The sequence below is a fragment of the Danio aesculapii genome, chromosome 16 (genome assembly GCF_903798145.1).
Source record: "Danio aesculapii chromosome 16, fDanAes4.1, whole genome shotgun sequence".
In the NCBI taxonomy this organism is placed as follows: Eukaryota; Metazoa; Chordata; class Actinopteri; order Cypriniformes; family Danionidae; genus Danio; species Danio aesculapii.
Window position 1 is genome coordinate 14,815,770 of NC_079450.1, and position 15,543 is coordinate 14,831,312.

Sequence of the window (15,543 nt, forward strand, 5' to 3'; positions counted from 1 at the left end):
GTGCCTTTCGATAACCATGTTAGCTACCTCTTTTCACATTGGAACATTAATCTTGTAAATGTGTTTTGTTTTATCTTATGTAAACTGATGGTTTGACATCAGATTGTGAATTCTTGTAAATAAATGTAATATTACAGCTTGTCTTTTCACCATGTCTTTATTTATATAAGTGTATTGAAGATGGATGATTACATTTTTAAAAGTTTGCTCCATATCACGGGTGTCCAAACTCGGTCCTGGAGGGCCGGTGTCCTGCTTATTTGAGTTCCAACCCCATTTAAACACACCTGAACCAGTTAATCAACTCTTTCTAGGTATACTAGAAACTTCCAGGGAGGTGTGTCAAAGGCATTTGGAGCTAAACTATGCAGGACACCAGCCTCTAAGACACCCCGACTCTATATGTTTTTAAAAGGCTTATGTAAACATATGGCCATGCACCAAATGTGGGTAGAAATTGGGTTTACTCTTTAAAAAATTAAGCTCTTTGTTAGTTTGTGTAACCTTTAATGTTCACGTAAACTTTCCATCTTTATTTTTATTTTATTATTAGGTTCAGCTTAGGTCAGACAATAATATATACATAATATTGATACATTATATATATATATATATATATATATATATATATATATATATATATATATATATATATATATATATACATATATATACATATATACACACTAATACAATTCACCAAACAAGCAATTATCAGGAAAACATAATTATCCACTAAATGAGTATATAAATAAAAGGTAAAATACCACATATGTACACAAAGATATACAAAGACGACATAAAAATAAGAATAATAAAAAAACCAAAGAATAAATAAATTATACAAAGAAAAGAAAGAAAAAAGGGCAATTAAAATATAGGTGTCTCCTTCAAAAAAATTAGAAAAGGGCTCCAGACTTTCTGGAACTGTTCTGGCCTTTGCTTTATTGCGAACTGAATCTTTTCCATTCGGAGAGCATGTAAGAAATCAAAAACTCATTGTCAATAAGAAGGGGGAGCTGCTGACTTCCAATTCATAAGAATAAGTTGTCTAGCTAGTAAAGTTGCAAAGGCTGCACTGAATTTAATTCAACATATTCTGGCAGGATTCCAAACGGTGTTGTACCCAAGGGATTTGGGTCTATTGATAATGAAAAAACAGCAGAAAATCACCTGAAGACTTTCCCCTTAAAATCAAACAAGATCAGAAAGTATGTAACAGTGTGGCTGGTTTGGTTGTACAGCGAAGGCAAGTTGTCATATTTTCTTCAATCGTTAAATTCAGTTCCTCCTCCCAAAAAGCTTCAGTGCATGTGTTAAGGGGGACTGTTTTGTGTTAATAATAGTAAAGATTTTTAGAAATAACCCCTTTTGAAGAGGTATGAAGGTCGCGTATATCATCAAGTATACTTCTATTTGGCACAATGAGAAAATTAGATAAACTTTCCATCTTAAGAAATGTTCTTTATAGAGGGAAACGGCAGCTATAGATTAACACGTTCTTTACAATTGAAGAGTGCCATCTGAATTTTTAATCAGGCTCCTATTGGTTCAATAATTTCACTTTTATGCCAAATAATATAATATTTTCATTGCATTTAAACCTTTTAACTGCCCGCTCTACCAAATAGTTGACCATGTTGTGACTGTTATAAAATAATGGTTTACACACACAGCACTGTTTATTCAGCTTAAACATTTAAAAGCTAAACTAGATTACTTAGGTTAACTAGGCAAGTCATGGTAAATAGACAAGTCAATGTCTATAGCAGTGTTTCCCAACCCTGTTCTTGAAGGCACACCAACAGTCCACATTTTCAACCTCTCCCTAATCAAACACACCTGAATCTTCTTATAACATCAGAAAAGACTCCAAAACCTGAAGTTAATGGGTCAGATAACAGAGACATCCAAAATATGTACTGTTGGTGTGCCTCCAGGAACAGGGTTGGGAAACACTGGTCTATAGAACAAACTATCATTATACAATCAAAAACAAATATTGTTTAAGGGGGCTAATAATATTGAGCGTATAATGGTTTTAAAACGATTAATAACTGCTTTTATTGTAGTCGAAATAAAACAAATGATACTTTTTCCAGAGGAAAAAAATATTATCAGACTGTGAAAATGTCCTTGCTCTGTCAAACATCATTTGGTAAATATTTGAAAAGGAAAAACAAATTCACAGGAGGGTGAATAATTCTGACTTTAACTGTATACATGTTTTATGCAGTGTATTTCCTCATGTCGAAGTAAAATGTTGGGCATTGGGCACAAGTCACCTAGAGGATTGTGCATGAATATACATGTTCGTCTACTTGTTGATTGCGCAATCTGTTTGGAAAAGTGAAAGAAACCCTTAGGCGACGCATTGTGTTCACATTAAGCTTCTTCATTCAGTCAGCGCCCTGGGCTAAACATGGCCAAATCTATTAAGGATCATCTTCAGGACGCTTTTAGTGATATTGGGGCGGATAATATAAGAAGGTTTCAAAGCAGACTGGGCGATCGGAAGCAGGAACCGCGCGTCCGAAAATCTACAATCGAAAAGCTGAAAGACGAGATAGATCTGGCTGATTTAATGGTCAACACTTTCACATCTAGAGACGCAGTTTCTGTAACAGTGGACATTTTGAGGGCGATCAAGTGTAATGCAGTAGCAGAGGAGCTCTTGGAGAACACAAGGCAAGGTAAGTAAAGCTTTAAATAATGACAATTGCGAAAAAAGTCAGTCTGTCATAATTTAAAAGTTGTTATAGACATACATGCAGTGCATATTGTCAGCTTATCAGAGATAATATCGAATACATTCATTCATTTGACTTAACCTATGTTCATTAGGCTATTTAGCCCATTATTAATTATTTATTACTCTCTTCTATATGAAAAGGAAGTCAGTTTTAGGTCTACAGCAAGATAAATAATGCCGGATTGTTGACCTTTTTACACCCTTTTATCCATGTCTACAATCTTTTCCTTGAACTCGGTGCTCTGAAATTTAAGACAGGCATTTTTCAATTCTTCATTTCACACCTCCCATGTGTGGTCATTAGACTAAAGACTGTCATTTCCTGTTCGCCAAATGTCAAGGCAAAAAAAAAACCTGTTATGTATCCTAATAATCACCTACATTTGTGAATATTCATCGAGCTAACGATTTTGCCTTTGTTTTTGGACTTCGAGTTATTCATTAATTTTCCTTTGGCTTAGTCCCTTATTTATTAAGGTCGCCACAGTGAAATGAACTGCCAACTATTCTGGTTTTCTGTTTTATTGGGAAACACCAATACACTTTTGCATTCACGCACACTTGTACACTACAATCAAGTTAGTTCATTGAATTTACTTATAGTGCATGTCTGTGGGGGAAACTATAGCAAACCCACTGTGCAGCTCCAAACAGAGCTGGCCCTACCAGGACTCGAACCAATGACGACCTTGCTGTGAGGCGACAGTGAGCCACCATGCCACCCGGGTTTCGAGTCTTTGCTGAATTAAATTGGAGTTAATTGGCAATTCAGTCAGAGACATTCAGCCTACATTTTAGTCCTAAAATAAAGATAGTGTCATTAATTTAGGACATTACAACTTTCATTAGAATTTTTTTGTGAGAAGATTCAAAGTAGCCTAGGTTACATTGCGTGAATGGAAACATACGTTCACATTTAACACCTGTCAAAAAAAACTTGATTAAACTGGATTAAAGTGCATCAGTCCGTTTTGTTTCCCAAAAGTTTAATTTCTGAACATTTTTTGGAACTTGTAACCTAAGGTTTCAGATTGGAATGTCAATAGGGCAGGATAAAGGTGGGATAATGGTACATGCGTTTCAGTATAATTACTGATGTGCTCATGTTTTGTTTTCTAGGAGGAGTTTCCCAGCCGGAGCCACCTGTACCAGAACCAATTCCGAAGCATCCAGCTCAGTTGAATGAACTGAAGGTTACTCCATGCAGCCAGCAATTTAAAAACAAAATTCTTAGAGAAAAAGGACAGGAGGCAAGTATCCTATACATCAAACAATACATGATAATGAAAAAACACAGTTATAGTTAAATGCAAAAGTAAAAAATTCTGTTAATTTGCTCAATCTCAGGCCAAAATTATGAAACAATTATGTATTATGCCTGTGTCCCTACGGTTTACCAAAAAAAGACCTGACACAATTATCATTCATTGCTCTAGATCAGGGGTGCTCAATCTCGGTCCTGGAGGGCTGGTGTCCTGCAAAGTTTAGTTCCAACCAGACACTCCTGGGCTAGCTAATCAAGCTCTTACTGGGCTTTCTAGAAAACACCCTTGCAGGTGTGTTGAGGCAAGTTGGAGCTAAGCTCAGCAGAATACCGGCCCTCCAGGACCGAATTTGGACACCCCTGCTCTAGATGATGCCATTTCTCATGAAGCAAAACTGTGAGTCCAAAAAAAAAAACATTTGAGAGTGTGTTTATCAAAATGATCAGGAAAATGGCACTTGTGTTCTCTTGGATGCCTGCATATGGACTGTTATGTTATAAGAAACTAATCATTTTGCATCCGAAGACCTCATCATGAGCTATGGGCACTAACAGATCAGTTCAATCTACACTGTTAACGATTTTGGTAAATTATACAATATTTAACTGTAATATGAACTGTATTTTACTGTAGGACAGTTATGGAGTATGTTACTGTATTTCACAGTTGCATTGTGAAAATTACTATATATTTTATGTAAATATTTTCTGTTTATGTAAATACATATACAGCAATATAAATGGTGCTGTAAATGTAAATACAGTATTTTGCTGTAATTGATTTTCAGTAAGTTACTGGTGGACTGCTTCCAGTAAGTTACTGTAAATTCTACAGGAACAAATTGTTAACAGTGTGACATTCCTTCATTCATTTTGCTTCAGCTTAGTCCCTGATTATCAGGGCAGAATGAACCGCCATTTACTCTAACAATGCTGTAGTAATTTTTGTTTTTACAGTAGCATTAATTCCAGTGCCTCCAGTTCAATGCTATGGTAATATTCTCTTGGTTGTTGTTTTAGATTTATGAAACAAAAGAGAAATCTGTCCGAAAACGGCTAGCCCTGCTTATCAACAATGTGGATTTTGACGATAAGGCTATGAAAAGGAGCGGTGCAGAAAAGATGAAGAGAACATGGAAAAGCTGTTAAAGGAGCTGGATTATCAAGTTGTCAAGAGTTCAAATCTTTCAGCAAAGGTGCATAAGGAAAACTTCATTTATTCAATGTCTAGTCTACAGATTGTAGAGGAAATTATCATGAACAGTGTTGGGTGTGATTAGTTACAATGTAGTTAGTTACTGTAATTAATTTACTTTCCACTAAAAAAAAGAAGTAAGGGAATACTTTTTGGTCATTTATTTAAAGTTCTTAAAATACTTGCTTCAATACTGTAAATAAATTCAACAGTTCTGTATGAATCAATTCAGGGATGAAGAATAATTGTATTTATTTGTTATCCATATATATTTTGCTTAAGATACAACATTTATCTAAAGAGTTGCACAGGCTTTAAGAAAAAAAATATTAGTCTGTGATAATGTAGTGTATACATTCAGAGAAGATAAGTAATTGTATATTTATATATATATTTGTTATTGAGATATTTTGCATTATAAATCAAATTTCCGAATCTTTATATGAAAATCCTACATGATTAAGAAACAATAAAAATGTGTTAGACAATTAATGTCAATGTATGGAATGAAATATGGAGTCAGTACTTTGAAATGTGTCGCATTTTGATAGATATGTTGCTTCAAATTTAAGTGTTAATTTTTAAAAATTAAACTAAAAGTCCTGTTTGACTTAAATTTAAAATATTATGGTTTTAATTTCTATTGTCTATGCGTTTGGATTAAGGTGGATTTTTAGTATCGAATCAAGTAATTAAATTACTTATTGAGTAACTATACTGTTAACGATTTTTGTAAATGACACAGTATTTAACTGTAATATGAATTGAATTTTACTGTACAACCGTTATGCAGTATGTTACTGTTTTATAAAGTTGCATTGGGATAATTTCTGTATAATTTATTGTAATGATGTACAATACTGTAAACACATATACAGCAAGATAAATATTGCTGTAAATGCAATATTTATGCTGTAAGTGATTTACAGTAAGTTTCTAGTGAACTACTGCCGGTGAGTTACTGTAAATTCCACTGGAAATTGTTAACAGTGTAAGTTATCATTCAATCAAAGCACAGTGATCCCTCGCTATAACACGGTTCACCTTTCACAGCCTCGCAGTTTTGCTGAATTTTTTTTTGTGCAATATGACATGCTTTTTTTTTGTTTAGGTTCTGCATCTTGATTGACTGTAGACCATTTTCAATCAATCTCCTCAGTGTCTCATGTACAAGAATGCGTTCAGCTTACCAAATAAACATAAATCTTTGATTGCTAGCAGTGTGACTTCCAACAAGGATGCAAAGAGGGTTGTAACTGTCCACAGCAAGTAAAGGGGGTCGCACTCCGGATGCAAACATAGTTTTATATAAGGGTTAGCACACCGGCGCCGCAGGTCAGCAGCTGTCTGCGGTGCCTAGCTACGACTCAGGACGCTGTATATCTTCCTGCCACACCACAGAGCGACATCTGAATAATTTCATTTTAAATAACATGCGACGTGCGCGTCTGGTGTGTGTTACTTCTAACTGTAATGTGCGCAGCGCATCTGGTGTGCGACCCCCCCTAAGGATGGAGTCTGCTTTAGTTTTGTGGATCAGTGACTGCAGGATAAAGAACAGTACGCTGGATGCCAACATTATCCACGCAATAGCTAAAAAGCTTTATAAACCTTTTGCCGACAGCAATGAATGTGACAACAGGTTTTGATCTTTGCGTTCATTCTATAATACTGGACAAATTTTTTGTATAAAGTTTGAACTTTGCGAGTGTTTAAACACGAGAGAAAGTGTGAAAGTGTTTATGCCTGTCTGAGAAAAGTGTATAAAGTGTGCAGTGAGGGGTTTTACAGCCTTAAAACATCTAGAATAATTGTAAAAAAATGAAGCTGACTACTTTGAGGATTTCGACTATTGCGGGTTATTTTTAGAACGTAACCTCTGCAAATAGCAAGGGACCACTGTAGTTAGAAAAGTCATTTAAATTCAATTTTAATGATGTAATTAGCAATTAGTAATGAAATACTTTTATAAAGTGTCTTACCCAACACTGATCCTGAAGAACTGAATTGATGGTATTTGTCTAATTGTACTTTTCATATAATGTAGTGTCATCTTGATTTACTGAATAGAGTGTGTTTGGTTGGCAGGACATGGATGAGGCCATCAGGGACTTTGCTCAACGTGAGGAACACAAGTATTCAGACAGTGCATTTGTGGTTATAATGTCCCACGGCAAAAGGGACGCCATTATGGGTGTCCATTACCATAAGACAAACAACCCTTCTGATTCCTTTCCGGTTGATAATGTCTACCGCCATCTGAACTCAGAGAATTGTCCAGCTCTGCGCAATAAACCAAAGGTTATTCTTATCCAAGCCTGCAGGGGAGGTATAAAATAACTAGTATGCATTTTTCAGTATAACCTATGTGTATTGCTACACATCTCTTGTTTAATTATAGTAATATTTCCAAATTGTCCAACATTCTTACCTGATTGTCTTTCAGGTGAGCATGGCCGTGTTTGGGCCAGTGATGGTGAGCCTGATGAGTCAATGGAAATAGAGGATGATGACTTTGTGCATAAGGAGAAAGACTTCATTTCTCTGATGTCGTGCACCCCAGGTAATACATTCTTAAAGGGGTAGTTCACAAAAATGTGAAAATAAAATATATATTGTCATCATTTACTCACTTGTTCCAAACCTGTTTTAGTTTCTCTCTTTTTCTGTAGAACACAAAAAAGGTATTTTGAAGAATGTTGGAAGCCTGAAGACATTGACTTCCATATTTCTTTTCTACTGTGGATGTAAATGGATATCAGTTTCCAACATTCTTCAAAACATCTTCTTTTGTGTTCAATGAAATAAAAAGAAACTCATATGTTTTTGGAAACACTTGTGAAGAAGTGAGTAAATTTATATTTTAATTCCAGACACAAAGACACATTCATTTTTTGCAGGGTTGATATATTTGTAAATTCGTTCCCTCAAGACAGATTTCAAAGACTTAAATGGACATAAAATTACAAAAAAGACACAAAGATTACATTTATGCCATTAAAAAGTTTATTACTGAGAAAAAAAAAAACTAATTTCAGAACATTTCTTTACAGACACCAAATCTTACCGGCATGTTCAGAATGGAACGTTTTACGTCCAAACCGTAGTGGATGTGTTCATGAAATGTGCACATGAGGATCACATCGAGGAACTGTTCAGGAAGGTAAAATAAATGCAGTTTAACCAGTTTAGGCCAAAACACTGCAGGCAAAATCAGCTTTTAATGCACGTCTATTTTGAGATTTTAGGGGTTTGATGCTGTAGTTTTGCTTTTTAGTCTAATGTAAGAAAATATTCCCCAAAAAAATTTTTTTTTTTTTACAGAGTGGTTTGTTCATATACAGCATGACCGATTCAATACACTTTTTATTCTGCAATTTTCTGAAGAGAAAATAGAATCCTAAAATCCCCTTTGTAAAACCTCTTATATAAAAACAGAATGAAAATGAAATGAATTTTGAAGGTCGCCTCACAGCAAGAAGGTCGCTGGTTAGTCCCGGCTGGGCCAGTTGGCATTTCTGTGTGGAGTTTGCATGTTCTCCCCATGTTGGCGTAGGTTTCCCACGGGTGCTCCTGTTTCCCCCACAGTCCAAAGACATGCGCTATAGGTGAATTAGATTAACAGAATTGCCCGTAGTCTATATGTGTGTGTGTGTGTGTGTGTGTGAATGAGTGTATTTGGGTGTTTCTCAATACTGGATTGCGGCTGAAAGGGCATCTGCTGTGTAAAATATGCCAGAATAGTTAGTGGTTCATTCCGCTGTGGCGAGCCGAAGGAAAATTAATGAATTTTGAACTTGACTTTATCCAATGTTCATATTGCTTGCAGTAGAGGTTTATGCTAATTGGTGAATATTTAATTAAATAATGCCTTGTTTACATATTTAAAGATTATTATAGAAGACTTGCATTTTTTATGTAATCAACTGGGCAAGTACTATGATACTGTAAGTATTTTCCCTATTTACCTGCAGTGCCTTGCCTTAAATCATGTTCTTTAAGAAATTGATGTATTCTTTAAGTATGTTTGTGTCTATCGCTCATTCACAACTGTTTTTCTTGCCACAGATGTTAATTATGTTTTCTTTATACAGGTTCTAAGACGTTTCGACACCCCAAATATGATGGGAAACTACAAGCAAATGGCATGTAAAGACAGAGCAACGCTGCCGAAGTTGTTCTACCTGTTCCCCGGACTCTGATATCCAGGAGTCAATTATAAGTTCACATCTGTGAATTTTAGACAGCCGTGTGCATTTGCTTCTTCAATGATTCCTGAAAAGACTTTACAGTATGTCTAAAAAATAGCTTTCAAATGAAGGAAAAAAATGATATAAACTGACTTAAATTGTTTACTTGCATTCCTCTGAACTAAAAACCTGTTCTGATACAAAACATTCCAGTTCACATAGACATGGCTGTATTTGTGACCTGTGTTATGTGAAAGCCTGAAGAGCTCATAACACCACAAGCAGAAATTAAAACACACCTTCAAAAAATCTGAAATTGATTGATTTTAATATGATCAACACCAATCAATTGAGTTAATTGTTTTTACAAATTTAAGTGGATTCAACATAAACAATTAAGTTGTCTAAAAAAAAACCTTAAGAATTGTGTTGGTTCAACTCATTTTGAATAAGTAGTTTGTACAAACAGCAAGCGTCATTTTTTGGAGTGCATATGGCTATATCCAACATAGGCTCATTCTGAAAATGTAGCCCTATATACATCTCTGGAGATCCTTAATTATGTATTCAGAAGTACGTATGGCTGCATTTCATCTTTAAAACAAACACTACGGGGCGGTATGATATTGTTCCTTTTCACGCTTACCAGCTGACTGCTTACCTCCATATGGACTGTTTTCCGGCAGTTACCAGTTCATCTGGTAGCTCACCATGTACGTCAGCAGACTTGAGATGCAGAGAGGAGTTGACCACAATGACGGGGTTCGAGTCCAGTGAAGAACGGTTCCAGAAAGCAGTTAAGACAAAAACAGAAGCCAAAGAATAAAATAAACAACCAACTAACACGGTATGAATGTGGTGAACGTGGTAAAAATCAGGCGAGAGGTTTTCTTTTTCAGGATTGCTTTATAAATTTGTCGATTGGGAAGTGGGTGTGCAGGCCAATTGGTGCTTTTGAAAACACTATTGGTTGGGTTTAGGGAAGGAGGAGGGTGGATCAGTCAATCAGTCATTTAGTCAGTCAAACAGTCAGTCGACAGCGGCATCTGGTGGATTTACTCAAGAAGAGCAGGCTCGAATGGCACTCACCATAGAAATTTGAGATCTCAAAAAGCATACACAGCAGCCTCTCGTGGATTAGCGAAAACAAAAACTGCAAAAAAACATACCTCCTGGACGTATTTGATGGTCTCCAGAAATATATATAGAAGTACGTTTTCAGAATGAGCCTGGGTTGTCTATATCTGTAACCATTTGCTGTCCAAAGTGCATTTTAAATGCAGCTTATGACACCATCTCTACAATATCTCATTGATTTACATTACAAACAGTCCAAAATTTATATTTTTTGGCCATCAGCAATTTTACCAAATCTCTGTCTGAGTTTTGTTGGTTTGTTTTGAGCTCTTTGGGTATTATTATATGACCCATAAACATCTGATATACAACTATAGTGAAATAACCTTCATCTTCAATCACGACAACTGAAAACATTTATTATTCTCACAAGATGTCATTTTTAGTGGGAGAAAATGTCTCTAAATAGAAATACTTTTATTTGGGAGAAATGTGTTTGACTTTATAGAATAAAACAAATATTAATATTTTACTCAAACTTATACCTAATAAATCAGAGGAACTGAGAATCCTCCAGCGCTCACTTTATGCACTGTATTACAAAAGCTATAAAACTAAATGCAAACTCAATGTCATTGTCTTTGATTATTAAAAATATGAATAATAATAATACCACAGTGTTATTAGTTTTCCAAACATGTCATTTTTTATTAATTATTATGACAATATACCTTGGAGGCCAGTTCCAGTGTCTATGAAGTAGACTGAATAACATTGAGGAAAGTGAAAGCAGTTGCATTAGTTTCCGGGCACAACATGGAGCTGATGAGCAGTTTCAGCAAGGGTCTGATCACATGAAACCTGCAGAGAAAACTTCAAATCGCTGTGAGCTAGTGACAATGAACTACGGGGGTTAGTCACAAAATCACAGCAGTTAACGAGAAAGGCAAGTCAAGTTTAGCTTTAGTGTCATTCGCTACATGTGTGGACAATTCAGAGGGGGAAATTGACTGGAGTTGAGGGCTCTAACAGCCTGTGGAAGAAGCTGTCGAGTAGGCTAGCTGAGCAGGCTCTAATACTTCGAAACCTTTTCCCCCCCCTTTCCACCCCCGGTCTTCACTTCGCCTTTCCCACAAACAACCCCACCCCCCGGGTTTGTACTTTGCGTCCCCCCCCCACCCCCCAGGTCAGCACCTGTCCCTGTAACGGTTTGTGCATGGCCCTGTTTACAATAAACTGTAAGAAACTGTGCAGGTATTCAGTAGAAATAGAGCGTAGTCTTCATTACAAATGCTGCCTGCAAAGTGGTCCATTAACATTCTGTACACAAGCAGTCAAACATTTCAGTAAGATGATTTTGTTTTAAAAAAAGCCAATTCTGCTGCATGTATAAGATCAAAAAATACAGTAAATAAATGTTAAGTTGCGAAATATTATTACAGCTTTAAATAACTGTTTCTTATTGATATAGTTTAATATTTCATTTATTTCCTGTGATTCAAAGCTGAATTTCTTCATACTTTTTAGCGTCACACAATCCTTTAACTGATTTTATGATTTTTTAAATGATTATAATGATTTATTGTACTATATCACTAATAATTATTTATACAATTATCAGTTCTGAAGGTTTTTTTTTAGTATCATGAAAACTAAGATGTATTTTACTTTTAGAATACTTTTGATATAAAAAACGGTTAAAATAATATTTATAATTTGCTTTATCTTTCTTTTATTTACATTATAAATGTATTTACTTTCACTCTTGAACAATTTATTGTGTTCAATGAACGTAAATAAATTTTAATGGCCTTTTTGAATGGTATTGTAGCAGCGTCCCTAAACTAACACCAATAATAATAATAGTAATAATATAAATAAATGATTCTTATTGAGAAGATACTACAATTTTATCCCAATGCCACACTTTTTAAAGGATTATGCACTGAAAAAATGATTTCTGCAAAATTGTTGCAAACACATTGTGTTGAATTTGAACAAATGAAATTCAGTAATATTGAACTTAATTTGTTGTTTAAATTCAGGCCAAATAAATTGTTTGCAACCGCTACCTTAAAAATAACTTGTGCCAAAATTAGTAATCCAAGGAATCATCTTTGAATCATTTTTTCAGTCACTGAACTTGCTTTCGATGTCATTTGACATTCAACCCATTGCTCTCTTAACTCGTGTTTTGAAAGAGCAGAAAATCTTAATGACTTATTAGGCAAATTATCATAAATTGCAGTGGATTTCCTTATGAATGCCTCAATCCACATATAGTTTGCTGTGCTTAATGCTTAAATTTCAGCTTTTAACCACAAATTACATTTTAAACTGCATTCAATACAATAACGGCTAAATAAATTAAACTTCTAAAACTCATTCTCTTTAGCTTTTAACAGGTATTAATCTGCTGTTAATGCTTCTTAACTTGTCTGCACTTACTTCATTAAGCAGTTATTGCTATTTGTATTTTCTTCACCTCTTATTGTTGTTATTTGCATTTTATGTACAGCATTTTGTTCAGCCCCAGCTGTTTTGAAAGTGCCCTATAAATGTAATAGAATGGAAACTGTGATGTATTTTACTTTTAGGATGCTTTTTGATAAAAAAGGAAATGTCAAAATAATAGCTTTTATTTGCTATATCTTTTATTTACATTAAAAATGTATTTACTTTCACTCTTGAGCAATTATTGTGTTCAATGAAAGTAAATAAACTTTGAATGGTCCTTTTGAATGGTATTGTAGCAGTGTCCTAAACTAACAACAACAATAATAATAGTAATAATATAAATAAATGATTCTTATTGAGCAGATACTACAATTTATCCCAATACCACAATTTTTTAAAGGATTATGCACTGAAAAAATTGATTTCTGCAAAATTGTTGCAGAAAAATTTGTGTTGAATTTGAACAAATGAAATTCAGTAATATTTAAATTAATTTGTTGTTAAATTCAGGCCAAATAAATTGTTTGCAACCGCTTACCTTAAAAATAACAAGTGGAAAACATTTGTAAATCCAAGGAATCATCTTTGAATCATTTTTTTTCTGTCACTGAACTTGCTTTCGATGTCATTTCACATTCACCCATTGCTCTCTAACTCGTGTTTTTGAAGAGCAGAAAATCTTAATGACTTAATAGGTAAATTATAATAAATTGCAGTGGATCTTTATGAATGCTCCAATCACATAAGTTTGCTGTGCTTAAACATGCTTAAAATTCAGCTTTTAACCACAAATTACATGACATTACATTTTTTAAATAATGTTAAATAAATTAAACATCTAAAACTCGTTCTCTTTAACTTTTAACAGGTATAATCTGCTGTTAATGCTTCTTAACTTGTCTGCACTTGCTTCATTAAGCAGTTATTGCTATTTGTATTTTCTTCACCTCTCTTGTTATTTGCATTTTATGTACAGCATGTTTGCTCTGCCCTAGCTGTTTTGAAAGTGCTCTATAAATTAATAGCCTATTACATTTAGAATTTCATGTTTATGCAGCATTTGTGAACAGAATATAAGCTTATATAAAACATTACAAAACTTTTCAGGTTCCAAACCTTTAACTGGTAGTGTATCTACATAACACGGTATTTGTGACTTTTTGTGCTTCAGAAATGTGCATGAAGAATCAGGAAGTGTGACTCTATAGGATCCCTAGAGCTGAAGACACTCCTTCGCCCCTCTATAAAAAACTTCAGTGGTTCTTGCTTCGCTGTCAGCAAGCTTCAACAAGAGGCACCAAACTTTGAGGAACCATGGCGGAATCTATTAAGGAGCACCTGCAGGAAGCTTTTGAGGATCGGGTGCTGATAATCTAAGAAGGTTTAAAAGCAAACTGGGCGATCGGAGGCAGGGACCGCGCGTCTCAAAGTCTACAATCGAAAAGCTGAAAGACGAGATAGATCTGGCTGATTTAATGGTCAACACTTTCACATCTAAAGACGCGGTTTCTGAACCGTGGATGATTCTGAGGGCGTCAAGTGTAATGCAGTAGCAGATGAACCTATTGAAAACACAGGGCAATGTAAGTACAATTGGTATGAATAGATAAGAATGCAAAACTAAATACAGAAGGCGTTTTAAGACTGAAAGAAAGCAACTCAAGTTTAATCATTATCGGAATTGTGTATGTATTGTTTGTGAGTTGCAAGTTAAACAAACGTATAAAGAATGCACAACTAAAGTCAGAAGGCGGGAAATTCAGATATTGTATGTAAGTTGCAAGATAAACAACGAAAAATAAATAGCATTTCTTGTTTGAAAATTATTGTTCTTCAAGGTTGTTAAAAGGAAGTCAAATTGGAAAGAATAATCAATATTAATTTTCATGTATTTGTACTCAAAACTTAGTTTTTACTTTCAATTTCACTTGACGTTCACTCATTGTCTCGCAAGTCAGGTTTTTGTTAGAGCAGAATATCTTAATGACTTCACTAGAATCTTAAAAGTGGATTCTTTATTAACAAAACCCCAATCTACATTTAGTTTTTCTGTGCAATTAAATGTGCAATGAAATTTGCTGTAATTAAACCAATCGCTTTTATTTGTTTTTCAGCAGAAAGCAAGGTGCTCCCTCTGAGGTGAGAAGCGAATCACTTCACTAATCGGCAATATGGCAAGCCGTTTTTAAACATTCAATAAGGGAAAGCGTGGCACAAAGTAACCCTTTTAGGTTTTGGCCAAATAATGAACAAAATAATGGGGTTAGACAAACCATTTGTGTTTTTACTAACAGCACACAAACCTCTCCTACAAATGAGCACTGGTTGTATGATCGCCGGACTTATGGTTGCTGTGCAGTATTGCCAAAAATGCCAGGAGTAAAAAATGTTGCTATTTACCCCACCTGTGGGACAAGTTGTAACAGACAGAGGGTTAGTTGTAACACATGCTTAAGGCAGATTTTACACAATTAATTAAATCCAGTTTACTTTAAACAGTAGCTATATTTAGTACTTAGCTCAATTAATTAATTTATGTATTGGATAAACACATTTTGATTTATTTGGATTATTATCCATTATTATACAATGTTTTATTTCTAGTGTT

General features: G+C 34.7%; 2 protein-coding genes across 3 annotated transcripts in view; both read left to right on the forward strand.

The window, feature by feature from the left end:
* etsrp (ETS1-related protein) overlaps nucleotides 1-136 on the forward strand; it is a 5,114-nt gene extending 4,978 nt beyond the window's left edge. For both annotated transcript variants that reach the window (XM_056475463.1, XM_056475464.1), the window contains exon 8: nucleotides 1-136. This exon is cut by the window's left edge and continues 432 nt beyond it. The gene's annotated coding sequence lies outside the window, so the exon portion shown is untranslated.
* A 2,206-nt stretch (nucleotides 137-2,342) lies between these two features.
* On the forward strand, nucleotides 2,343-9,604 carry LOC130243739 (caspase a-like). The gene is given in 8 exon segments (XM_056476026.1): nucleotides 2,343-2,693; nucleotides 3,872-4,002; nucleotides 5,037-5,133; nucleotides 5,136-5,212; nucleotides 7,300-7,540; nucleotides 7,658-7,774; nucleotides 8,265-8,374; nucleotides 9,306-9,604. Coding segments are annotated over 8 exon segments (1,152 nt in total). The 5' UTR covers nucleotides 2,343-2,422; the 3' UTR covers nucleotides 9,414-9,604.
* Nucleotides 9,605-15,543: the final 5,939 nt, after the last annotated feature.